This window comes from Neolamprologus brichardi, chromosome 18 (genome assembly GCF_056152115.1).
Source record: "Neolamprologus brichardi isolate AB-2024 chromosome 18, ASM5615211v1, whole genome shotgun sequence".
NCBI classification, from domain to species: domain Eukaryota; kingdom Metazoa; phylum Chordata; class Actinopteri; order Cichliformes; family Cichlidae; genus Neolamprologus; species Neolamprologus brichardi.
The window spans coordinates 22,930,453-22,956,860 of record NC_142121.1 but is presented as its reverse complement, the minus strand read 5'-3'; the positions used below and the strand labels follow the sequence as shown (position 1 = coordinate 22,956,860).

At 40.7% G+C, this 26,408-nt stretch overlaps 1 protein-coding gene across 2 annotated transcripts in view; it reads right to left on the bottom strand.

Annotated features, from left to right (window-relative positions):
- The window catches only part of gpc1b (glypican 1b), a 61,589-nt gene that overhangs the window by 5,162 nt on the left and 30,019 nt on the right, over positions 1 to 26,408 (bottom strand). For both annotated transcript variants that reach the window (XM_006786545.3, XM_006786546.3), the window contains exons 4-10: positions 21,239 to 21,397; positions 8,290 to 8,517; positions 7,577 to 7,740; positions 2,853 to 3,018; positions 2,549 to 2,679; positions 862 to 987; positions 392 to 525 (exon numbers count right to left, since the gene is read on the bottom strand). In XM_006786545.3, the coding sequence (XP_006786608.1) occupies positions 392 to 525; positions 862 to 987; positions 2,549 to 2,679; positions 2,853 to 3,018; positions 7,577 to 7,740; positions 8,290 to 8,517; positions 21,239 to 21,397 (1,108 nt within the window). The remainder of the gene's footprint in view (positions 1 to 391; positions 526 to 861; positions 988 to 2,548; positions 2,680 to 2,852; positions 3,019 to 7,576; positions 7,741 to 8,289; positions 8,518 to 21,238; positions 21,398 to 26,408) is intronic.

Genomic DNA, 26,408 nt, shown 5'->3' with positions numbered 1-26,408 from the left:
ATCATGAACTCTGACCTTAACTGAGGCAAGTGAGGTCTGCAGGTCTTTAGATGCTGTTCTTCTGTGACCTTCTGGATGAATCATTTTTTAGACCTTTAAGCCTGCTTCACTTTGTCAGACAGATTCTGTATAAGTAATTTCTTGATTCAGCAGGTTTGACAGTGGTTAGTGAAATTGAACTCAGTTTTCCAGGGAATGTGGTAATAGTAGTTTTGGATAGCATTTTTAATTTTATTCAGTATTAAAATGTGTTTGATGATCTGAAACATGTAAGTGTAAAAATATGCAAAACAACAACAACAAGAAATCAGGAAGGAATAAGGAAAACTTTTTCACAACATTGGAATTCTGTGTTGAAGTAATAATTTCTTCATGGGTTCATATTCCCTACCTGGCACGGTTGTTGCCATTCCAACACTTGTCTTCGGACCCTAATCCAGTGGCCACTCTGTCACTGCAGATGAGATTTGGGAGAGAAGTCCAGTATGGCCTATTGTCCCCCAGTATTATTCTTACATCAGACACCTGAGGCAAAGTTGTTGAGAGCACATTCATGAGCATTTATACTTTTTTCCCCCCAAAGTCCCAGTATGCTGTCACACACCAACAATAAGAAACACTCTGGGTCCCTCAATAACCAACTGCAGTGTTCAGTCATCTGACGCATTTATCGATCCAAGCGTTCATTCCCGTCTAATCACTTCATAGTTATCTGTGCGTAGGTGAAATTGAACAGCAAAAGTGGTTCAACTGGCCTTGATGACCAATGACTCTTCCTTTATAAAACATCGCTATGAATGGGACAGATTATGCCATCAGAGAGCAATAACAAGGTGCCAATTCAGTTGGGTACATACTAACCAATTTTTCGATTTTGTCAGAGCTGGCTTCCAACCTGTCCTCCACTGTAAACGCCCCTCGCTTCATAATTTCATCATCTGTGCTGGTGGTTCCTGCTTCCTTGGGTTTGCCACATGTCTGGAAAAGCTGGGGAGGAAAAGGCAAATCGAAATGTTGAATGAGAAGATAAATGGCATAGGAGCCGTTAATAAATGGCTGAAACAGTCCTAACAAAAAGCGGGTTTCTATTCTTGTGTGTGTGTTTGTGTGTGTGTGTGTGTGGTGGGGGGGGGGGGGGGAGAGAGGGGTATGTATTTACTATATCTAATATAAAAAAAAATAAAAATAGTAAAAATAAACCAAGAATAATAACTTGTTTTGTTTTGTTTATGTGCATAACCTCGTGAGTCAATGACAGCATCACTTTAGCAGAATGATTCACAACTCGGAAAGTATTACTTGTCCCTGGGGGCTTTGGATTTTATAAATGCTGCTCAGGGAATACAGTAAAAACTGCAGTCAATCTGTCATCCAGTCTGGCCTGCTTAGAGGAGCCTCAAGACTTTGAACCTTCACACACACTGTAACTATTAAAAAGAAAATCCTATCTTGAGCTGCTATTAATTTTATTATGACTCAGACAACATCAAAAATTAATTGATAAACTCCTTGTTTTGGGGTTTGAGTAAGCAGCTTAACAGTTTGGCTTTGACTCAGTTACAGAGCGGTGGCATATATTTCCATATAGGCTACGCAGTGTAATATCTGCATTTGGCATAATTCGTCAGGAAAGCTTGTAACACAACATATGGCTTTTGACATTAGTCTATTATGTATGATAGGAAATAATCCATCCAACACTATAACTCTGCGCACCATATTACATGAAGATCAGAGGCTGAAGCTGTGTGTGATTACATACAGGACCAGGTCAGCGGCAGACCGCCAGTCCACTGCTAACCTCAAGGGAGCCAGCCTCTTAAACAGCTAACCAGCACAGAGGAAGCTTTGTCTTTCCTCTCAACATCCACGCCGTTTCCCACCTTTACCAAACTAATCAGTCAGTTTTTCAGTGCTGCCAGTTGTTTTTAAGGCTCATATAAAACTGTTACCCAAGCACCATTAAAAAGTTAAGTAATTGCTTGGCCTGAAGGCTCTGTCATGACTCACTTCCCTTCATTTGAAATCAAATATGTGGAGCATGATAACAGCATTAATGTAGTGGGAGGAAATGTGTTAACTGCATATACAAAGCAGGGCAATGAAGTCACATAGTGACCCAGCATGTGAACTCAAGTCCAAATGTTCTTTTGGAGTGAACCAATGTCTATTAGTTTGTGTTTTTTTAAGAGATTTCAGATTCTTTTGATTGCTAACTACTATTTTTACGGCATTACCGAATGCTAAGGATCTTTAAAAAGCCAAACGTCAGCTACCAGTGTTTCTTCACTGACTTTCACCCATATAAAAAAAGCAAACAATGCTTCAATTCACATCTATGTTTCCAAAAGTTTTCCAAATTAGTAATTACATTGTTAGCAGAAACTAGAAATAAGTAGGACCCCCTGAAAGTTAGCTTAAGTGTTCATTTCAGTTGTCGATGATGGTTTTAAGAGCTCACAGTATCGTTTGATGTCTTTTTGAGGTGCACAGTAAACGCTGATCACATCGTTTCGACCTGTATGCGTGTACCAGTGTGTGTTCTGACCTTGTTGTTGATGCTGGCTATATTCTCCATCATGGTATTCATAGCTTCTGATATGTAACTGGGAAGGGAGAGGATCACACTTTCCACACCAGCAGGGTCATCTAAACGGTCAGCCACCTGGATCATTGTATCTAAAGAGCCATGAGGCACAGTTAGTGTGAAGAAAGTGCGAAGTGTTTCATATGTAGGGCCTCAGTGTGTTGATAGCGTGACTCCCCTTTATTAGAATCAGGTGTGGGTTGAACGTTTGAGCTGAGCATATGGTTAAACTGGATTCATATGAGGGAGTGTGTGTGCGCCCCACCTGCTAGGTGCCTCCACTCTGTGTCGAGGTCAGCCTGGTTGGCGAGACAGCCCTTCATGACGTTGGTGCAGTAGTTCAGGCAAGGTCTAGCAGACGGCATGCCACGGCAGTGGGGACAGTAAGTCATCTTCATTATGGCTCGCATGCACTCCTGGCTCATTGGCACCTGGGTAAGACAGAGATATAAATAAACATGCACCACTTTGATAAAAAAAAAAAAATCAAGTCAAATACTGTTTGGTTAAGCTTACATGAGAGACAAAACTTTGCACGTTTGACTATTTAAACTGTTAAACTGCTTTTGTACAGAAGACATGAATATGGAAAATGATCTGTTTTAATAAGATGTGAAAATGTACATTTTGTTTTAGCTACACAATGACAGTGGCAACAGTAGGAGGTCACCTCCCATGATGACCTTTTTTTTTTTAGTTTGCACCAGGATCTCTTTCATCACAGTTTCCTTGGAAACTACTTAGCAAGAATTTGCTTTTTGTTTCGAATGCGATGAAAAGGCCCTGACATTCATACAAGTATTTTCAGTCTCTCACTCTATCCTTCCTGTCTCTTGCACTCTTCCCTCTATCCCACAAGGCTGTTCCCCCAGGAAAAGGCCTTCGTGCGTGAAAAGTGAAACTGGGTTAATACCAGTAAGCTCTGTTCACAAGAGAGTACAGCTATGCATACAAAACCTAAGGAAGTGTTGGGTGTGTGTCTGTGTGTGAGAAAGAGAGAGAGAGAGAGAGAGAAAGAGAGCAACGGAACGAGTCCAGCTACGCATACAAAGCTTCTCTAAGCTGACATCTGGGCCAGCCTAATGCTTTTCCGGGAAACTGCAGTTCCAACAGCAAAGTCATAGTTAAAACCAGCTTTTAACAAATATACAGTGAAAATAGGACAACAATAGGGTTCAGGTGTGAAAATAATTCAGATATTTTTCTACAGATGCTTGTTGATATCAGGGGAAATGAAACTGTTCTCATTCATGCTAGCACTGATTTCTGAAGTCCACAGCACTGTTTCCTAAAAACAGCTTCTGAGCAACATTTATGGGTGTGTATTTTAGTACTATAAGTAGTCAGTAGCTACTTTAATGATAATATCAAGAAAGATCATTGAAATTTAATCAAAGATGACTTGCAAAGCTTTATTTTGACACTTTATCAACTCTACATAAAATCTTAAACCACATTAAAAATAAAACATTCAAGCACTGTAAATTAGTTAACACTTGTGTGTAAAAAGGGATCAGTAGAATTTGGTAATTGGTCTCAGTTACACAGGGACAGCAAAGAAGTGACACAGAAAAAGAATAACCGTGTTCCCAGGCCTAATCTCAAGTCATTTGAGACATGAGTCAGATCCTCGTCCCTGCCCTCCTTTATTCCCTTCCTCCCATCCGTACTCTAGTTCTTGTTAACCAAGGATGAGTCAGAAAATTGCTTTTTTTGGTGAAAGAGAAGAACGGAGCGTGCAGCGAGGACTGGGGAGAATAACTGAAAATGAGAGATACAGATGTTAAAACACTATTAGATTAACTGGAGGGAATTTAAAAAACAACAAAAAAATAAAAACTGGGAGATGTTAATGAAATACTCCTGAAAAGAGATTAATCGAGTGTTTCCTACTGGGAATCACTGGCACTGCACAAGAGACGTGAAATGTGCAGTTCTGCTGTGTTGCTTGTTAGAGGCTAATGTTGACAACTTCCTAAGGCTGGCAGCCTGGAAACGGTGGCACACCTGGCTCTAAATTATAAGTAGTAATACAACCCATATCTTATTCCTACTGGAGTGCAGAAACCCATCTCGGTTTGATAAAGTTCAACATATATTCCTTGATATTTTTCGCACATGCGGATCCTCAATGTCTCTTTCCTACTCTAAGTCGTCCTCGCTTCACCCTCACTGCATGCTTCCCATACCTGTTTGTACATTGCCCACAGCAAATGTCCATGAAGACACACCGTCTTTCTTTCTGTTTGTCTCTCCTCTGTAATTAGTAAGGATATGTGGACAGCCTCTCCTCCCTTGTGTTACAGAACAAGCTGATCCCGACTCCTTGCCTCCAGAGTGAGCAATTCGCGTGGCCTACTTCCTACTCTCCCCTTACCCGAGGGAATAAAACAGTCTGGAAAAAAAAAAGTTAAGGACACACGTAACAACTGGTGCAGCCCAAAGCGAAGCAAGGGAGGAATTAATACTCAACCAGAAAGCCAGACAGACCTTCCTGCTGACACCTTTTTTTTCTGTCTTATAAAAACATCTCTAAAATTAACACACTCTCTCTCTCTGCTTTACTCTATTCACAGCATCCTTTAAGGATACTCTTTCATCACCTGCCACCACAGCTAAGGCTTATTGGGAATTCATTTCATCTTTCTTATGAAAACAAACTTCTGTGGAGGACTACAAGGATTGGAGGCACACACATACACAGAGGGAATTTTGTCTTATCCTGCCTTAATACCTCCTCCAGCAGCATACAGTAAACACCTTCAGTTACTGACCTCTTTGCAAGTTACAGTGCACTTTTTTTTTTCTAAAAAGAGAGGCTGTCTCATTAATGCACATGCATTAATCTACTGCTAATAGAATTTCATTGGAATGGAGGGGAAAGCTAAGATTAATTTATATACAAGATACAGCCACATACAGAGACCACAGCAGGGTGTGGCTGTGGGAAACAAACAGAAACTACTATTCACAACTTACAAGGAGAAGAGCTGCAGAATTTAAAGACAACACACACACACACAAAATGAGAGAGTAGTAAGATAAGGATACGAGAGGAAGCTGGATTTTGTCAAAGCTTTCCTATATCTGCCCCCCCCCCCTCCCTCCCCCTACACACACACACACACACATTTTTCTCACTGTTTAATTTGTTCCTATCAAGCGCAGTGCTGTTCCAATCTGCATAAGTACAGCACCACTGTGATTGTGTGCTGGGAGGACAGCGACACAGACAAACGCACAAATTATATATGTGAAGTTGAACAGTTGGCTGATGTCTGCACCTCGTCCAGTCGAATCCTATCAGAGAGGCCTTGACTTGGAGAAACTTGACCTTGCGGTTTTTTGAAACACGCCGAAAATTCTCTTTTAAAACTAGACTGACCAAGTGTGCCCATCGTGACTATTCTTGCACTACAGAGTGCTCTACTCTAAATAGGACAGAAGGCACTCCATGACCTCATTCAGAACGCAGCAGCTCCAATACCCTGGCATTAGCGCTGAAATGACATTCTGTAATTTTGTTAAAAGCTGCGCTAATTATTTACTCGTTTTCCCCCAGCCACCCTCGTTCAGTGAACTCATCACTCACTGCTCTTCAGCACTGGCAAAGTGGTCGAGGATCATGCCTTAAAAAAGGCGTAGTAACTCAGGGAGAAATGTGTGGGCACATTTTTAGTACCTTTCAGCGTTGGGGTTCAGTCTGTATATGAATATGTTTGTCTAAAAAAGATGCTCATTAAAATAGCAATTGCAACATTCCCCACATGTATTCTGTTGTTTACTCCTCCGCTTACTTGCAAAAAGGTCAAATTATTTTTCTGCATGTGGTAAGTTAGTTCAAGAACCCCGGGTCTTTGTACGTCTGACACCGCCCACAAACTGATCGCATACATTAAAGTGACAGGAAAGAGCATCACATATATTTGTTTCCTTTGCATCCAGATGTGTCGCACAGTAGTTCTCGCCCTTTACCCTTTCGTGGTCATTCACAGCACAAACTTATCAAGGAAATACCTGTAATATTCATACTTTTTTTACAGCATCTGTTTCCTCAAAGCATTTTTCACTGAACCTCATCTCTCTCCACTCTGCTTGCCCACGGTCTGACAGCAGATATTTTTCACAGGGGCATCAATACCGGCCACCTCCCTGAAATTATTTCTCAGTCTCGCTCTCATCTTAACCTTACTCTTGCCTTTTACAAAGAGGAGATCATTTCTCTTGGGGGAAATTAACCTGCCTCACAGCCTAGGGAGACATTTTTCAGCGTGGAGAGGGAATTAACTGTAGTTGCAGGGGCAAGCTGAGCCCGAGGCCATGCTTCGCAGAGTGTCTTGATCTGAGGGGAAAAAAATCAAAACTGAACCCTGTGGAAAAGTATTTTTAATTTTTCTTCTGTTTATTTACACCCCCCCCCCCCCTCCCCGCCCCCTTTTTTTTCAATTACATAACTCTGTCATTATACAGTGAATGTGACTCAGCCAGATCTGAAACATGCTCGATCAGTTTCTGGATCTCGCAGTAATGTTGTTCGGGTGTCACTGAATGCTACTCGTTATTTTGCAGAAACATTAGTAGAGCTGCTGATGTTTGTTTGTTGCCAGCAGCATGTTTTTTGCCTTACATCAATACCTACAGCGCTGTACCGCACAGAAATAATAAATGCTTCTGAAAATCTGTCGTGATGTTCATGTTTCTGCACAAGGGGCAGCGGTTTTAACTTCATTAACATTATATCAGCCAGGCCTCTGACAAAGAAGATGCCCCGAGTTCTTCCACACAGCTGACAGGTCAGCTTCTCTGGATGGATCCTGAGCTCCACCAGAGCTGTTGGTACATTTTTATTAAGATGCCTGTTATTATGTACAAAACTAGATTTCGCTGTTTAAATTATGCATTGGGCCTGGAACTGCAGAGGTGAGGGCAGGAAAACAGAGCTGCTGCTCAGTCTAAAGGATCGTGCAAGATGAGAAGAAATAGTTTTACCTGGGATACTCTGCGTACGGCTTCGCCCGCAGTCACCAGGCCCTGAACAAACGAACGTGCAGCCACAAGCGTGCGCGTGACTTTCATCTTCATTTGACGGGGTGTGTCTCCAAAAGGCCGCAGTGTGTCTATCTGCTTAGACACACACTCCAGGTAGTCCTCACCTGTAAACAGCAAACACATCAAACTAAATCTTCAAGTAGAAAATCTCACCACTTCTCAAGGTTTTGGGTTAACCCCTGAAGGCTGAAGCTAATTTAAAAGTAAATAATAAATCATTTATTTTATTTTTTACTCAAAAAAAATCTTACACATGCATCAGACCTTTTAGCAGTTTCTTTAGACCTGATGTGTTACATGTGTTGCTTTTGATATCTTTTAGCCTGCTTCACTTTGTTAGACATGTTGTACTTAAGTGATTTCTTGATTCAACAGGTCTGACAGTAAGCCGGTCATCAGGTGAACAAAAGATGTGGGTAATCACAGTTAAAAGCAAATTCTCAAGAAACTAGAGCTGCTAGCTGCTGCAGTGTGCCAGGTTCATGGTATTACTGTAATAAACCATGCATCTACCAGTTTCCGATACGGTTAACAGAACATGAAATAATCCCAAGCCAAATAAAATAAGTTATTTTTTTGTTTTTTTACTGTAGCAGAGAGCCAGCGATAAGCTTTTAGCTGTTATGTGCGTCCAACAAATGAACTAAATGTACCTATGACATATTGCCCGTTTGCCTGGAAAAAGAGCTTCTCCAGGAGCCTGATCCAGAAGTCATTAAGCGTTTCTTCCAGGTTGATGTTGGCTCCTCGGTAGTACTTCTTCAGTTCTGTGTATAACTCGGAGAAAACATCCGAATTCTTGTTGTATAGAGAGCCCCAAGTTGAAGTGAAAGTCTCTTGTAGGTTCAATTCAGAGCGGTTCAGCAAATCTAGAAAGTGACCTGAAAACAACAAAAATTTAAACAGCTGTTATAATGTGAAATATTTGTATTCTCGTGTGTTATTACTTTGCAATGCGCTGCTCCATGTAGACCTTAATGTCACCGTTTCAAAATAAGTCAGAGCCATCAATACAAGATGCGTCAATACAGTACTCTTTTGCAAAAAAAAGTCACTTATTCCAACACAAAATTCCACTTATTTTTTTAAATGCTTTGTGCTGCATGCCAACAGCCTCACACTGTCAATGAACCTTAAGCTAAAATATGTGAGAATGCCTCTCTAGGGCATGTCAGGGAACTGACAGTGCTTGGGAGTTTGGTTATATACTGCTCCAAGTGAGGATTTACAGATATGGTTAATGGGCACATGCACACATTCAAGCGCACAAGCAGATAAACAGAAAGAGTCAACTAGGCAGGATGTCACACTTGGAGAAAATCATACAAATTCATACCCAACACTAATGTTGTATTGTTTCACAATACAATCTAATACAGCTTCACCAATAATTACAGACTAAAACATTGCAAAAATTCTTAGTAGTATAGACATACACAATGTTAAGCTTAGGATTGATTTAATGTAAAGCTTTTAGACAGCAATAGACAGGAGTAAACAAGAGTATCAGATGAGACATGTGTAACGGGTAGCACATTGCTGTCCTTGGGCTTGTGTTGAGAGGTGTGCGCATTTTCAGTTTGCTTTCATAAATCCCACATTTTCTGTGGCCAGTGGCATAAACAAGTTTACATCCATTTTATGTATGAACTTAGAAATTCAGCCCTTTTTCTGCAAGATTATGACAACAGAAAGTTCAACACGACAACAGTGTGCCTTAACCATCCATCTATTCCAGCCAACATTTGCATTTCTTTGTTGACTTTGGTTACAAATAGGGTGAACCTTAGTGAATTTGAGTGTGTGTACATCCTTGTGGATATGGTAAGTGTCTGTGTGCTAGGGAGATGGAGACTGTAGTCTGCAGCAGTATTTACTTTGCATTATAGGTGTCTTATCTTTGGCAACAACCACCCACAGTCGAGAGGCAGTGCAAAAAAGTGGGATGCTGCAGCCCCCACATGGGACCCCTTTCCTGGGGTTAGCTTAGTCCCCTGATGCAGTTATTTAAAAAAACAAAAAACAAAAAAGCAACATCACAGCACTCACAAACATCCATCTCCCACACTGTCTTGCATATTTAAAGAAAATACAAACACACCCTGCCTTGTAGGAAAAACCGTTCCGAGTGATACGGTTGCAAAGCTATAACACCCACATGAGCAGAGCCAATCGCGGCACAGTAAGACAATCACAGCACTTGGTGTTACATAACATGTTAATATGCTAAGTCCATCCTGACCCATCTGTGTAGCATTATCTAAGCTCTGGCCTTGTTGGATGCTGTATCTCTGTTCTGCCTTCCCAGTCATTAATAAACCCTAGCTGACTTTGCTCCATAGCTGCTGGTCTTTGCTGCTTTCTGGTAAAAGAAATAAAAGTGTGAGTGATTTGCTCATTTTTAAACCCTTTTTTTGTCTTTCATTCTTCTCACAAACACTCTGAGGCTTATACTTTTACAGTCTTGATTTTCCTATTTTGGGTTTAATCTTGGGAACGTGCCGGGATATTTTTCTGTTTAAATCAAGCTGATTTTCTACTTTGTTTTGGTTTCTAAAACGCCATTCCCTGACGCAATAGAGAGCATTATCACATTCTTGTTCTCTGCCACATTTAATTGCCTCCTGGCAATGAAAGACAGTGTAAAATGTGGTTTTGGACTGCACGTTTTGAAGCTTCAACATTAGTGTTTTTAGTCTCTGACATTTTTTTTCCAAGCCAGAAATGACTTTATGTGGATGTAAGGATCTAATGCTAACTCATCAGCTAGTCCCAGAGGCACTACAGTTTTTGCCACATCTGCCTAGGCTTCTTTCTTAAGCTCCAGAAGTTGCCCCTTGCTTCAAACCCAGAATAATGACAGGTCAGATTATTTATAGTATACTTCATGCTCAAACCCTGATGATGATTTCTTAAAACTGGCAGAAAGCAAGCAAGTCAAGTAATTATCTAATTTGAGGGCTTACTCCCTAATGACAACAATGGTAGGCCAGGTTAAACTTTGTAATATATAATACTTTAGATAAATGGGGGGTTGAGTAAAACACTGTGATGATTAAAGGCTTAAAAAGGTTGGTGCAAACTGCTTCAGCAAGTTACAGAAGACATTTCTAGCGAGCTTCTAATTATAACTACAGACTTCATAGCACAGAGAAAATGTCAACACATCGAATGCCATCTTTGTGATGCAAATCACTTCTTATATTGTAATGCTTGGCGAGATAAATGCTTCTGAAATGTAGCAGCTGTATATCCAGTATTTATTACACAGCAGCTGCATGACACATCACTCCCCAGTTCCCCAGCCTTCTGTCACTCAAACTATCTGCAAACACAGCACTGGACCAGACTCCACATACCAGCAGAGCTACATGCATGATAGGCGAACTCTCATTCTTTTTTCAAACCATATATATATAAATCGAATCAGCACACAGAGAAAGCAACTTCCAAGTGACAGCGCATTCATATGTACACAGTGAAGGATCACAGCCCCCGCACGAACACGCACACACAATCCAGAGTACACAGCAGCAGTCAGACAGACAGAAGGGAAGCTGCTCTGACAGGTGCAGATTTACTTTTAATCTCTATTAGAAATTATTCCTGCTGTGTACTGTCAGCCGCACTGTAAATAAGTCTGGCTAAATGAAATGGCTTTCAGCAGAATAGCAAAGGATGTTGTTCAGCTGCTGAGGAGAAGTTGTTTTCGCCATTCAATGCACAATCTGCATTTCTGTTTACAGTTTTTTGCTTGGGGCATGTTTTAAGCGCTCACATGTGGAGGGCAGATCTCGGTAAATGGTACAGTGTTGTACAGTTCTCCTCTGCCCTTTAACTCAAGTGAGTAATAGCCATCATTAGTATGACACAAACCCTCTGTGCATGTGTGTGTGCACGCTCGCTCGCTTGGGCTATTGTGTGTGAAAATGACCTTTCTCATTCTTCATCAGTTTGCATCTCCACGACATAGGGAGTCATATGACTTTCCTCTCTATATACGCCCTTTCTTTTACGCTCACCCACAATCCTCCGCCATCCCTCAAAGCTTAACCTCTACGCTTTCTCCCTCGGTGTCTGCTCTCTGGGGGAAAGATTGATGGGAAAGGATGCTTAATTGCCTATATCCCAGCACACCGGGTGTGGAGGGGACAGACTGGACGAATAACAGCAGAAACAGCTGCACGGTATTAGATGTGTTTACAGTAAAGCTATACATACAGTGGGGCAAAAAAGTATTTAGTCAGCCACCGATTGTGCAAGTTCCCCCACTTAAAATGATGACAGAGGTCAGTAATTTGCACCAGAGGTAGACTTCAACTGTGAGAGACAGAATGTGAAAAAAAAATCCATGAATTCACATGGTAGGATTTGTAAAGAATTTATTCGTAAATCAGGGTGGAAAATAAGTATTTGGTCACCTCAAACAAGGAAAATCCCTGGCTCTCACAGACCTGTAACGTCTTCTGTAAGAAGCTTTTCTGTCCCCCACTCGTTACCTGTATGAATGGCACCTGTTTGACCTCATCATCTGTATAAAAGACACCTGTCCACAGCCTCAACCAGTCAGACTCCAAACTCCGCCATGGCCAAGACCAAAGAGCTTTCGAAGGACACCAGGAAAAGAATTGTAGACCTGCACCAGACTGGGAAGAGTGAATCTACAATAGGCAAGCAGCTTGGTGTGAAAAAATCAACTGTGGGAGCAATCATCAGAAAATGGAAGACATACAAGACCACTGATAATCTCCCTCGATCTGGGGCTCCACGCAAGATCTCATCCCGTGGGGTCAAAATGATCATGAGAACGGTGAGCAAAGATCCCAGAACCACACGGGGGGACCTGGTGAATGACCTGCAGAGAGCTGGGACCAAAGTAACAAAGGTCACCATCAGTAACACACTACAACGGCAGGGAATCAAATCCCGCAGTGCCAGACGTGTTCCGCTGCTGAAGCCAGTGCATGTCCAGGCCCGTCTGAAGTTTGCCAGAGAGCACATGGATGATACAGCAGAGGATTAGGAGAATGTCATGTGGTCAGATGAAACCCAAGTAGAACTTTTTGGTATAAACTCAACTCGTCGTGTTTGGAGGAAGAAGAATACTGAGTTGCATCCCAAGAACACCATACCTACTGTGAAGCATGGGGGTGGAAACATCATGCTATGGGGCTGTTTTTCTGCCAAGGGGACAGGACGACTGATCCGTGTTAAGGACAGAATGAATGGGGCCAAGTATCGTGAGATTTTGAGCCAAAACCTCCTTCCATCAGTGAGAACTTTGAAGATGAAACGAGGCTGGGTCTTCCAACATGACAATGATCCAAAACACACCGCCCGGGCAACAAAGGAGTGGCTCCGTAAGAAGCATTTGAAAGTCCTGGAGTGGCCTAGCCAGTCTCCAGACCTCAACCCCATAGAAAATCTGTGGCGGGAGTTGAAAGTCCGTGTTGCTCGGCGACAGCCCCAAAACATCACTGCTCTTGAGAAGATCTGCATGGAGGAATGGGCCAATACCAGCTACTGTGTGTGCAAACCTGGTAAAGACCTATAGTAAACGTTTGACCTCTGTTATTGCCAACAAAGGTTATGTTACAAAATATTGAGTTGTATTTTTGTTATTGACCAAATACTTATTTTCCACCCTGATTTACGAATAAATTCTTTACAAATCCTACCATGTGAATTCATGGATTTTTTTTTCACATTCTGTCTCTCACAGTTGAAGTCTACCTCTGGTGCAAATTACTGACCTCTGTCATCATTTTAAGTGGGGGAACTTGCACAATCGGTGGCTGACTAAATACTTTTTTGCCCCACTGTATATGGCGAATGCTCATGTTAAAAATGGACAAAGATTCAAATAATGAGGTCATAAATTTACAAGTAATCCCTATAAGCCAGAAGCTCAGCCTTCAGACCGCTTTAAACACCAAGTTTCTGACAGTGTTTGGCGTACGATGTGTATGATATCCTTAATGCAGTCTTCTCAGGCACACAGCTCTGTCTGTGAGAACACAGCAGCCCTATTTGCAAGAGACAGCCAGTCAGAAGAAATATCCTAATCTATTTAAAAAATAACTGTTGCTGTCAAGACTTACACATTTATCGGGCAAGAAATAAACATTTATCTGCTGTGAACCTAACAAGCCAACCTGGTATATAAACTCAAACTCTAATTTGATTGACAGGTCAATACATACATGAAAATGAGTTTCTCATCCTCAGGAAACCGTCTGTGTACATAAATATAAGCAATACATAATACTTCATGGCCAACAGAGTGGGTCTAGCCACAAATACACCACGTGGTGCACATCAAGTTTAACAACAACCATATTACAGCTCAAAAACCTCAAATATGAAGCTCATACTCACTACTGATTGTGGCGTTTATATAATATTGTGTCTGCTGCAAACATCAAGCACACTTAATGCAATTCTTCATAATTAGCAGCTGTAACTTTCTTTAATGTGACAGCAGATCAAGAAAATCGCTAACATCACCAAAGCGACACTCTACACCCGTCACATTCTTGCTTTCGTTCTTTCATCTCTCTAACTCTCTAACACGCACGCGCGAGCTAAGCGAAGCATGTGTGTCTTAATGACTTTCTTCCTGCGCTGAGTGGGAAGTTAATGATTTCATTTGTAATCACTCTGAGCTTCACATCTAGGCCACCTTGACATGTCAGAAGCTTATTTTAAGTCTGTTCCTACTTTCTCTTATTTGGATGCTTTGAAACCTCATTAAATTACATACATGCGCGCACACACACACACACACACACACACTTTAACACCTCGTATGTCTGCGCTCAGTTATCCTACAGCCCCCTGTATTCTTTCATGATTTAATCCAGTCCTTTAAACCAGACAAGTAGCCTCACCTTCCATGTGCCCTCTTCACGTGACCGTCTGTCTGGCTTTAATCCTCTCCCTACTACTCAAGTTGTGTCACTGACAGAAGATTCAGAGAAAGGTACCAGTGATGTTACCCCAGCTGCCAATCACTCTTTCTTAGAGCTTGGACTGATCTCAAATGGTTTTCTCACATCAGGGTATTAACTGACTGAGGATTATGTCACTCATACGATGGGCTTAACGGGCCTGGGAACATTTACCACAGTCTAATAAAATTGGATCTCATGGAAACCATATCACTGAATGAAAAAAGCAAAACAAAAACAAACAAAAACAAAATTACAAATTGGTTCGTGATTAGGCTCATTTTAAAAGTGCAAATTCTTTTGCAGTGTGCCTATTATCACCTCCTCTCTCTCTAGTCTCCAGTAAAACTTAAGCGTTTGTTTCCTCTAATTGGAAGGTAACAGTTCCTGGCATTTGCAGGAAATGTTTCAAAGCCCTTGTGACCACGCTTGAACACTGCAAATACTTCCAATCCCAGAATTGTTTACAACAGAATAACATTATAATCGAAACAAAATGGAAAAATAATTAGAGTAGAAGTGAATTCCAATTCTCATCTACTTTAATTTGTGCATACTGTACTTACAGCAGCTCATCCGCTCTCTCCCATATAGCTAGTATATGGTCGTAAATAGCAAACGCAAGGATGTGAAGGATGAGCTGTGTTTTGGCAGAGCACCACGTACTGACAGGGGCCGATCGGACAGATCAGTGAAGGAATGAAAAGGTAGTAAAAGAAGAAAACGGTTCTGCCAAGGCAGCAATTGTATATTTCGCTCTTATTTGACAGCCCTGATTCTGTTTGTCCGTTTGACAAGTGCTGAAAAATCACATTAAATGATGGTTCTTTGGCAGAGAAGAGAGAGACGGGAAGCAAACCATGAAGCATATGCCAAGAGAGAAGGAGGGAGGAAATCAGGTGGCAGAGATAGAATAAAAAAAATAAAATGAGAAAGCAGAGGACATTCAGTACATCCGCTATCGCTGAACACATATTTTAATACTGGAATATTTGAGTCTGTTTCTACTGCTGATGCGCTCTACATTAAAATATAAATTGATTGGTCATGCTTTTGATTTTTGTTGGTTGATGGCTGAGCATTCAAATAGTTTCCTGGGGTATTAAACACTGGTGCAATGATACAGTTGCTCCAGGTTTTTCTTCTATCCTGACCTCCAACTGACAGTGTTTCTAAATGATAACATTATTTTCAAATTATAGAGGAAAAAAGACTAAAAATGTGTTTCCCTCGGCCGATAGCCTAATTTCCACTAAATGAATCTAAATGAAAAACAGATATATGGCTCTGCTAGCTAAAAAAATATCCAAATAACCAGCAAGACACACCTGAGTGATGCACTCTGGTGCTTTTACTGCCCTTCTCCTACGTATACTACTACCAATAATAATAAATAAATAAATAAAACATGCATAAACAATCAACTGCTGTCTTGGGCGCAGTGAATGCACAAATGATAGTCTGGGAGCCATTAGACTGTTTATGAATCAGACTGGCTCGCCATCAATAACAACACTTATCACACACATTGTGCTCCAGGAACACTGCGAGCCCCTTAGTCAGAATTTAGATGCCGTTAAAAAGCCTCTTATATTAAACAAGCCGACACATCACATAATGCATGTCGTTTATCAACACTCCTCTGCAAAAGCCTTTACTCCACTTTCTCTCTGTCTCCCCTCTAAATTTCCCTGGCTGGCATTATGCACCATTTACCCAAAGCTGTTTCTTCCTTATCCAGCTGGTTCTTTTTTTCAGACTTTTTTTTCCTCTCTCTCCCTTGGTTGTTTCCACCAAAAGTCCATACCGTTGCTTATCCTCATTATCATTTTGTTCTCTTTTATTCCCTTAATTTACTTTCCACTGCATTCCTCAGGACCATCCTTCCTCGCACATTCCTCTCTCCCTTTCTCACTTTTGTCTCTTTTTTTAAAATTTTATAATTCCTAGGCGTCATCGCTCCTGGTGAGTAATGTGTTTGGCATAATTAGGCCAGCCTACTCCAGGTCTCCACTGACATGATTTGCATGCGGATAAAATGAACCGATTATGGACCACAATGGGAGTAGATGTCCTTGTCTCTCATGACATCATCAGAGGTGACCCTAAAAGCAGGAAATTAGAAGGTTTTGTGGTTCAGTACAAGGTGGAAGTGAATTGACTCTCTTAGCTAAATAAAAAAACATTGCAACTTAAGTGTACAATTCAGGGATTTTGTGATTACATGAATGAACATGCTTTGGGGAACCACTGGTCCCTGACAGGTTGTGAGTGGTTCCTGGAGGTTGCTGGTTACCCCGGTTGTTACTAGCTTGCATGGGAAGGCAAATGTTCTCAACTTTGATTTTGTGTCGCACTTTTTCAAGTTTCACCACAGCTCAGAGAATAAATGATGAGTTCTTGCAGACAAGTTTGAATCTTATATTCTCCAACCGGATGGGGAACGCACATTTTTTCCTATGTTGTCAGGGGATCACCAGCAGGTCTCTAGGCCTGTCTGACCTTTCTACTCTACCTGAGCACTCAAAGCACTTCATAGAACTTGCCTTTTTTACTATTCATTCACACAAGCACTTTTTTCTATGCTGAACCTTTCTATCTAACATTCACACACATTCATATTCCAATGGATGCATCAGAGAGCAACTTGAGGTTAGTATCTTGCATTTATCTATCTTGCCCAGGAATATTTGGCATGCAGACTGGAATAGCTAGAAATCAAACCACCAGCCTTCCTGTTTGTAAATGACCTGCTACCTCCTGAGCTAGTAAAAGAAAGTAAATGAGGTTGTGGTCCAAAAGCACCCTAGGTTGTCACGTACTTGGGTTTATATAGAACTTTCTTAGTCATACTGACCACTCAAAGTGTTTGAGATTATAAACCACATTTAACCCGACATTCTTTATTCTGCTTTATTCTACACCTTTTATATACCTCATACACATGGCCAGTTTATCCACATTCATAGGTTTGAAAATACACCCTTTACTACTTTAAAGACGTGCTTAAGCTATCAACTCATATGACAGTGGTATAAGATAACAATTCATCAGCTGACCGTGAAAATAAAATAGAAGGATCTATGGGAGTTCTATTAGTTTTGGCAAGAAAGAAAAAAGAAACACTCCTTAGGTCATGGTCCAGACAAGCCAAGTCTTAGAGTAGCTCTAGTCTGCAAAGCAGCAGGATCATGACAGGGATTTTGTAATTGTATAGAGAATATTGTAGGGGCAGGGTGTGTCTCACACTGTACCAACAAGTTTTGTATACAGTAAAAGTACACTCCTGCATTAAGCTGTATGTTTGAGATATACAGCCAATAACACAACACACACGCACATGCACAGTGTGTGCACACAATTATCCAGATGTCACTGATGACACTATTAGGCCAAACAGTGCCTGCCAGGTTTAAGGTTTCCATCTGTTAAACACACCTGGCTGCCATCTAACACACAGCTCCCTTTGGTGCCATCACTCTCTTTGTTCTTCTTGACCTTCTCCCTCTCACTTTCATATGTAATCCCATCTTGCTGTCTCTCTCTGCCGCCCCCCAAACACACGCACACACACACACACCTACACACACACACACACACACACACACACACACACACACACACACACACACTCTGCCTTTGCATTCCTTCTCTCTCTTTTATCCCTCAAATTGCTTCATTTCTGCCCTCATTTCTATCCTCACTGACAAGTATTTGTTTGACTTTGATTTTTTATTTCCCCCAACACTGGTTACTTGTTTAATGCTACATAAAAAAATCTCTTACAGCCAATCATAGTGACACAGAATAAATCACAAACCTGCAAACATACACATCTAAACATATAGTTGCATATATGCAGTGTACAGTCTCTCAAACCCGGAGTCAGCTGATGTGAATATGGCAGTCCTCTAATCTGCGGCTTGGTTGGTGCTTCTTCCAGAGTTCCTGAATCTAAAAAGGCCTGACTTCTCTGGGCTGGAAGAGTAACACCCTACATTTAGCCACATGGTGCAAGCTAGCCCACACCCTGCTAAACAGAGCCAGATGTGGAGAGACTGGAAGCATGGTACCGTGTCAAGTCACTGAACAAATAACGCTCCTCTCAACACGGCTAAAGTCTACTTCTCCTCATCTGTTTGACCGTATCTCCCTTAACTTTGCAAAAATACTTCATGTTTAGGACTCTTGATCCAGACACCCCACTTTTAAAACACTCCAATGCACAAAAAAATGTAACAGTAGTGGTTTAACCTTAGTCTGAAATAGAAGTAACGTGTCTTATTTTCCACTTCACAACAGCGAAGGCTAACAACAGGATGTCTTTAGGAAAAAATTGTTTTATCCTGCAAAACTGCTGGTCATGCGGTTGCAAGGGTGACACATTATGGTCCAATTAACCCCAGTCTATCGTTCAGCTCTCTTTGAGAAGACGGCCTTTAGCAGATGGTTTTCAGGCCTCGAGGTCCCAACACACATATACTTCTCCCTCTGTCAGCTCTGCATCGCCATATGATGCTCACTGGGGTAAGATAAGGGAACACGAAAAACTGGCAGAGAAAAACAAAACTGAAAGGAGTCCGGTGGGTGGGGAACAGAGGGTGTACAAATGTTTTTACATTTGTGATCAACAAGAGCAGTCTAATTAATTTACTGTCTCAAGCAACAGCAGCTATCAAACATTTATAACAGCATGTCTGGCAAGCATACACAAACACAAAACATGCTCCAAAAATGACCTCATTGTGACAGAACACAACCAACCATGTTCGGGATGTGTGCGTCTGTGTGTGTTTATCTTAGAATTTTTTGGATGCAAATCATTACAATGTTTAAAGACTGTAGCTGAGTGCTGCTTAAATTTGTGCGTCTGTAGACTGTGTTGTTTACTGGCTCTGCTGTGCTAAATGAAGTGTCTCGCCGAAGAATGGGAAAGTTCAAGAACTGTAGGATGACGAGCTAAAATGGAGAGAATTTTGTAGGTCTTGGATTGCTTTTTGTGTGCTTGTGTACTTTTGCTTCAGAGCGGGGTGGCTCACAGCAACGGCGCCGTTAGCGAAAAGGAGGGTCCATGAGAACGAAGGACACAGAGCAATAGAAAAAGAGTAAACAAAAGTCTCTCAGCCACTAATCACTGTGATCTGAAAAGGTCAGGCTAACTAGCCAAGCTCAGAGCCCCGGCTGACAGATCCATTGTCACTGTCTGGCCAAGGGGAAGAAGTGGAGCACAGAGACACCCTTCTATTAACTGGAGCAAGTCATTATACACAAATAATTGCCTTGGTGTACCAATGTACTCATTTAATCTCTCTCTCTTCCCATCCCTCAGACTTATAACATTGTATTTAATATCTCATACATTTTATATTATTATGATCTTATTGTATCATTTTTCAAGGTGTAGAGCAGATTTAGTGATTGAGACTATAATAATAATCTTATATAGTACTTTCCAAACCTCTAGGTGCAGTGAGTTATCGAAATGTGCAAATATAAATGGAAATACAGAGACTGTATGAATTTAATGCATTTGAAAGTCAATATATTGGGTTAATCACCTTTGTTCTCCAACTCGGTTTGAACTCTCTTGGGCACAGGTTCTTATAATGTCTTTATGTAGTCTTCAGGACTAGTTCTCCAGACTTTTTGAAGGACATTCAAAGCTTTTCTTTGTATATTGGCAGCTTTTACTCTTTTCTCTCTGAAGATGATCCCACAATGCCTCAATAATGTTGATAATGTCAATAAAATCTGGGCTGGACTGGATCAACTGAAGGACCAGGTATCTCTCAGGTCAGGTCTTTAATTTTTTCCCAATTTATTTTTAAGGTCAATGCTGAGATACATTTTTCAGCACTCTAGGATTCACCCTGCTGGTGCAAAAACATTATATACAAAAGAAATGGCAATAAATTATGTGTTTTTATGACAGGGTGCAAGTAAAGTCCTTGAATGGCTGAATGATTCACACGTACAAAGGCTAGACTGAAAATGAGCGAATGCCAAAAGAAAAACATTGAAAAGCCTTCAGATAGTCTGGAGAACCGTTATTCAAAAAATGAAAAGAAAGTATGGCTCCTTGAAAAGAAAATATAAAGAAATGAAGGATGCCTCAGCAGTTTTACACAGTAGTGTATCTTAATTTTAGTCTGTTGATGGGGTATACAAGAGTGTTCAACAGTTAACATGATATGGCACTTCACTTAATGATTTCCAACTGATTGAACCATTTGCATGCTGTACAAAAAGTAGCATTTTTCACACATTAAATAGTGTAGAACACTATCAAATCACTATGAAATGTGTTTGTCTTATCCTTTGTTTGGGCTCAGTCAGTTTTAAACCACTGAGCCACCAAAGCTTTAAATGACTTTGTTCATTTTTTGTGGTTCTGACTCTTTGCATTAAATCATGCTTTGTTTTACAGATATCAAAGCAAAAGGGACACAAAGTTTTAATTAAAGTTAACTGCAAATTGCTCCATTTGAAGCATGACAGCAGCTCTTTGTTAACTTCGTAGACTTTGAGATAAACTATCATTGATCTCCTTTGCTTTTTGCCAGTTTGTCTGTTGCGTCAGTGAATGTTTAAAATGAAAAAAAAAACAAAATACACAGACATGTATTCTGCATCATAAATACAAAAAGCTCACCATCGAAGATTTTGTACTGTCCGGTAAGCGAGATCTGTAAGGAGCGCCCGGCATCTTTGATTACGTTCTCCACTTCGGTGCGGCTCTGCGAGGCCAGTTTGTCCTCCACGTTACTGGTACAGCAGGTGTAACCCTGAGGACAGATGCGCAGGTGCTCGCCTATCAAAGGACAGGTGGAGGCAGAAAAGAAGAAAGTGGGGAGGTGGTGGAGGAAAGAACAAAAGGGGATAAAAGGGGGTGACAAAGAACAGTCAAGAAAAAAAAAGAAAGATGTCATTAGCAGATTCCATGAATCAGCACTGAATGACAAAACTGATATTAAAAGCTTTTGTGTTTCCGCTGTTTAAAATACTCTACAGTCGCTATGAACATGACAGGACTAAATTAACTACAGTGGCTGTTTTTATGGCCTTTTTTTATGGTCTGCTGGCAGTCAAGGAGGTAGAGCTGCGTGTATTCGCCCCCTTGATTTCCTGGCAAGACGTGGTGAACTGTGTGGCAGTCATACAGCGGCAATCGGCATTGAGTTTTAATGAGCACTCCTGACACGCATTCCTGTGCCTACATTTGGAGACAAGTGCATGCACACACAAATGCGCAACTCTGAAAACCAGGGAAGTAGACGGAAACTATTTCAGACATTGTGACGTTCATACACACACAGTCAAATGCCATATACGAGAATTTACTGTAAACAAGGAGGCTGTCAGTGCGATTAAAGCCGCAGTCAAGCTGCAGCTGTAATCAGGACAAATGATGTAAGATGGAAATTCCTTTTACATCATGGAAATTCCTTCAATCCAGACATAAGGCAAATGAAATTTTTGTGACGTTTGATGAAAATAGGATAATATATTTAGTGTTTGCTGAAAAAAAAACCTCTGACACCCCCACACATCCACACCCACGTACATTTTTACATTTCTTTTAATCAGTGTTTTACAAAAGAAATTTTAGTGAAATAGCATAATAATAGCAACACAGCATCAGGAAATGCTTGCTTGGTTAAACTGACCCCATAATGATCCATGATCCCATACAGTCATTCAGTGTGCAGAACTAGAACTAAAGATAACCTTAACCTAAACCTAAACCACCCTAAGCTAATAACTTGTCGTAACCTTAAAATGTGTAAAACCAATAACAAGTCCTGAAAATCAACCCAAACTGAGACACAACTTAAAACAATAATACATTTATCCAATTTAAGACATTTATGCAAAGTAGAGGAAATGAAAGTAAAGAGAGGTTATGTTTACCTATTACTATAACTAAGGTAATAGTAAATTGTGAAATAGTTATAAAGCTATTTTTTTCATTAGTGATAAAGACAAGGTGCTGAATGGAAAAGCTCCTTGTTTGCCATGGTCGACAGCAGTTTGCATGGAAGCTGGACTTGTCTGCAATCGCTTGCTAACTGCTCGTCAACTGGTAGTGAAATGGTGAAAACCAGAAAACTGAAACGGTCTGCCTTCAAAGTTAAAGTTGTGCAATTTGAAATAAGTTGGTTGCATCTATAACACACAGCATTTAATCTCAAGGTGAACATCCTCTGTTTCTGGTTTACTAAATTTTTCAAATTTCACTACAGCTCAGAGGGTAAATGGCGAGTGTTTGCAGTAAAGTAAACACTCGCTGGTTCGTGCAAACTATGTGTGACCACTGCAATCTGCAAGCAACCAAAGCATTCACAAGTAGGTTTGTTTGGTGCAGCAACCTCTTTGCAACTAGCAGCAACCAGAGGTTAAGTGATTTCTAAGCCTGTGTTACTGAGGTCTAACACAAAATACAAGAACAATATATTTCACAAAAATAATATGTGCATGACAGTAACACTTTTCGAAAATCTTTTATCTGCTCTATCCATCGGTGAAAGACTAGAATCTAATAACAAGTCTAATATAAGCCGGTGAACAACTACGTCTTAGTATTTGGTATTAACATGAATTAAATATGTTGTCTAAGCTTTAGTCTGACAAACAAAGCTTTGCTGGTTCTGACACGTCTTGAAATGCGTATTATGTCAGCTCACATGGCTGAGCTTCACATGGTGTGCACAAAGGCAAATTCAATAAACACATACTGGTGTGGTATTAATGATTAATGCCCCTCGAGCTGTCATTAGCATGCATCTAGAAGACTGAGCTCAGGGCAACTAAGCAGAACGTGGAAATCAATGAGATGGACTCTGCCATCTATTTCAACATCAGAGCCAGTGATTTCTGTGCACACTGCCTCAACAGTTACAAGCAAGTGATTCACCTTCATTTACTGTAGCTGTATTCTCAGTCGCCCACTGAGGACCCCCATCCTGTTCACAACCTCAGTTGTGTCTTCCAGCCAGTGGAGTGGATTTGTGTGTATAACAAGAATCCTTGCATTTCACTGATTAAGTGGCAACCAAGTTCTCTGTCTTTTAAGTGTCTTATGCAGTCCAGCGCTGAAGTGAAGCAATTAAAGGCAATTGTCCCCCTCAAACGCCAAAGTGGAGAACAGGCTGTGCAGACCAGAGAAGGTGACATTGACCGTCTCTCAGCACCCTCTCACTGATAATGATGTGACTCACACCCACGGACCACAGGATAGGAGGACCTGGATAAAGTCTTCGTGATTTGTGCGAGAAATAGGAAATGAAATTTAACAAAGAGAAAGGAGAAAACAGAAGGGCAGGCAGCAGACAGGAAATGTATGCTGAAATGCAGGAAATGCTGTTCTTTTGTGCGTCAAATTGAATGCAATCTACCAGCACCTTCTAATGGACAGCTTTATTGCACATGTGTATTAAGAGACTGCAGGCTTTTCTTCCACTGCAAGCCGTTTCCAGCACATCACTAAAAAAAAGCGTGGACAAATAGATGCTGACGCACAAAACACTCACATACACACATATAGCAGGAGGTGTGAAGCTTCCAGCTACAGCCACTTCAGAGGGTCGGTTTTTTATGTATAAATTAGTGCTGTCTAAATTAACACGTCATTTTGGAATTCATTTCAAATATTTATTGTACTTTTTTAAATACAAGTCACACAGCTAAATTTGTTTAATTCCTTTGAAAGCTGTCTAGAAGTTGGAGGCGCGCTTTATAGGGCTCTGTCAGGCATTTCATTATGACAAAGCATAAAGTTGTTTATGCGCTATGAACCGATGTCCTTCTAGTTATGAAAAACAGACAAAAAAGTAGACTTGAGGAGGAACTGCAAGAAGTTTAATGTCAGCGCATAATACTGAGTTCCAACTTGCAGTGCATCTCTCTCTAGTCGGTCTCACTGAGCTATGTTGGAAGTGCATCTTTTGATCTAGCTGTATAGATAGACGCTTATAGATATAGACATATATATACATTAATTTTGAGTTTTCACATTTAAATATTCACTTGCTTAAAGCTTCAGTGTTAATCGCGATTAATCACAGCAAATGGTTTGAGTATTGTTTTTGATACCAGCTGTGGTGTAAACAACATTGTGAGGATTTTCACTGTAGCAACCACAACACTCGCAGTGGGAACCGACCGAGTCAAAGTCTCACAGCCCTGGAGACACATCTACTGTACAGCGAGAAAGGTCACCTGTAACAGAGCATTATGTTTCCAGTTGGCTAACCTAATAGTCAGCTAATAATACAAACAAAGCACTCTCTTCCATTTGACTCAGTAAACTGGAGTGTGTGAGTGTGTGTGTTTGTTTGGGTGCCAGCAACGCTAAGCCACTCTCCAAGTACAAAAGGAAATATATACTTGACAGGAAGTTGTGGCTCTTCTCTTTTTAAAGTCGCTTAAGCACTCACACACATACGCATACACACTCCCACAGCTAGAGGATACTAGGGTAATCAGCAGAGGAGGATGGGCCATTTTTAAGTGGGAAGCCCCACTCATGTAGAGGGAAGAGCATCTAAAGGGTGAAATAATGCTAATGCTTAAAATGGCTATTTAAAAAAAAAAAATCATAGCATCCACTTTCTGTTACGCACTCACTGATGCTGTATTTATTAATGCATTTAGGTAGTAAATACATGTGTTCACACAGTAAGTAAGACTTATACTGAACAGGGAAAATGACGGGGCCATATTTTATTAACTTTTTAATAAAACCAACAAAATAAAAACAATGTGCATATCCTCATCACTGAATGCTTGGCCACTGAACGGTAGGTGTAAATAGACTGCAGAGTGTTCAGTGTGGTGCTATCCACTTAGCCAGTGGTTGTTTGATTTCCCCAGTGTCTAATTTCCAGCAATCCTCTTGGCACTTAACCGCATACACTATATTGTTCTGTTTGTGCTCGGGAACCCGATCCTTGGAATGGATTGTTTCCTATTGTTAGATTTAGAACATGTTTTACTACCACAAAACCACTCTCTGTTTATTGCATTGAGGTAAAATTAAACCAAACATCTATAAGATCTTAAAAACAGAAACAACAACAACAAAAAAAAACCCTCAAATGGTATTTTCAAACATATGCGAGTTTACAAAGTAGGTGTTCTGCAATAATTGACCACCTTCTGCAAGGCCAATCAGTACAAACATAGCAAGCCAATAATCTGGCACTGCTTAAAATGGCTCACATGCATGCACCACCCACCAAATGTATCTGTTTAAAAATAAAAGTAGGTGTTCACTCCACAGCAATCCCTTTTCTTTTGACAGACACGTCCGTTAAATAGTGAGCAATTCCCTGCCCATTAGCTTATCATTGTTCACCAGGGGGGAAGGGTCCTATTAAACACTAGTCTTGGAAGGCAGAATAAGGTTGTGCACACTGAGATAAAGCATGTGAGAGATTGACGGTCAAAGGCTTGTAGAGAAACACAGAGAGAGGCCAACAGGAAATTAAGAATAATTCAAAACACCACTAGTTTGGGAGTCGGGGAGCAGAGGTCAACTTTTTTGTTCTTGTTCAGATAGGTCACCATAACTGAGGCAGTTTTCAGTGATGCTTTGTTTCCTTATGCACGTAGCCACTAAAAACATCTTAATGGGAAAAAAATACAAATACAAAATCACACCACCGCAGCCATTTGTAGCAGTGTATTTCACATAAACAGACACAACAAGTTTTGATGCTATATTTGTCCCACCAGTTGAAAATGTGCTAACTGCTGCAGCTGTTATGCTGACTGAGACACTGTATGCAGTTTTCAGCTGGTACATTCAGACAATTCATGAT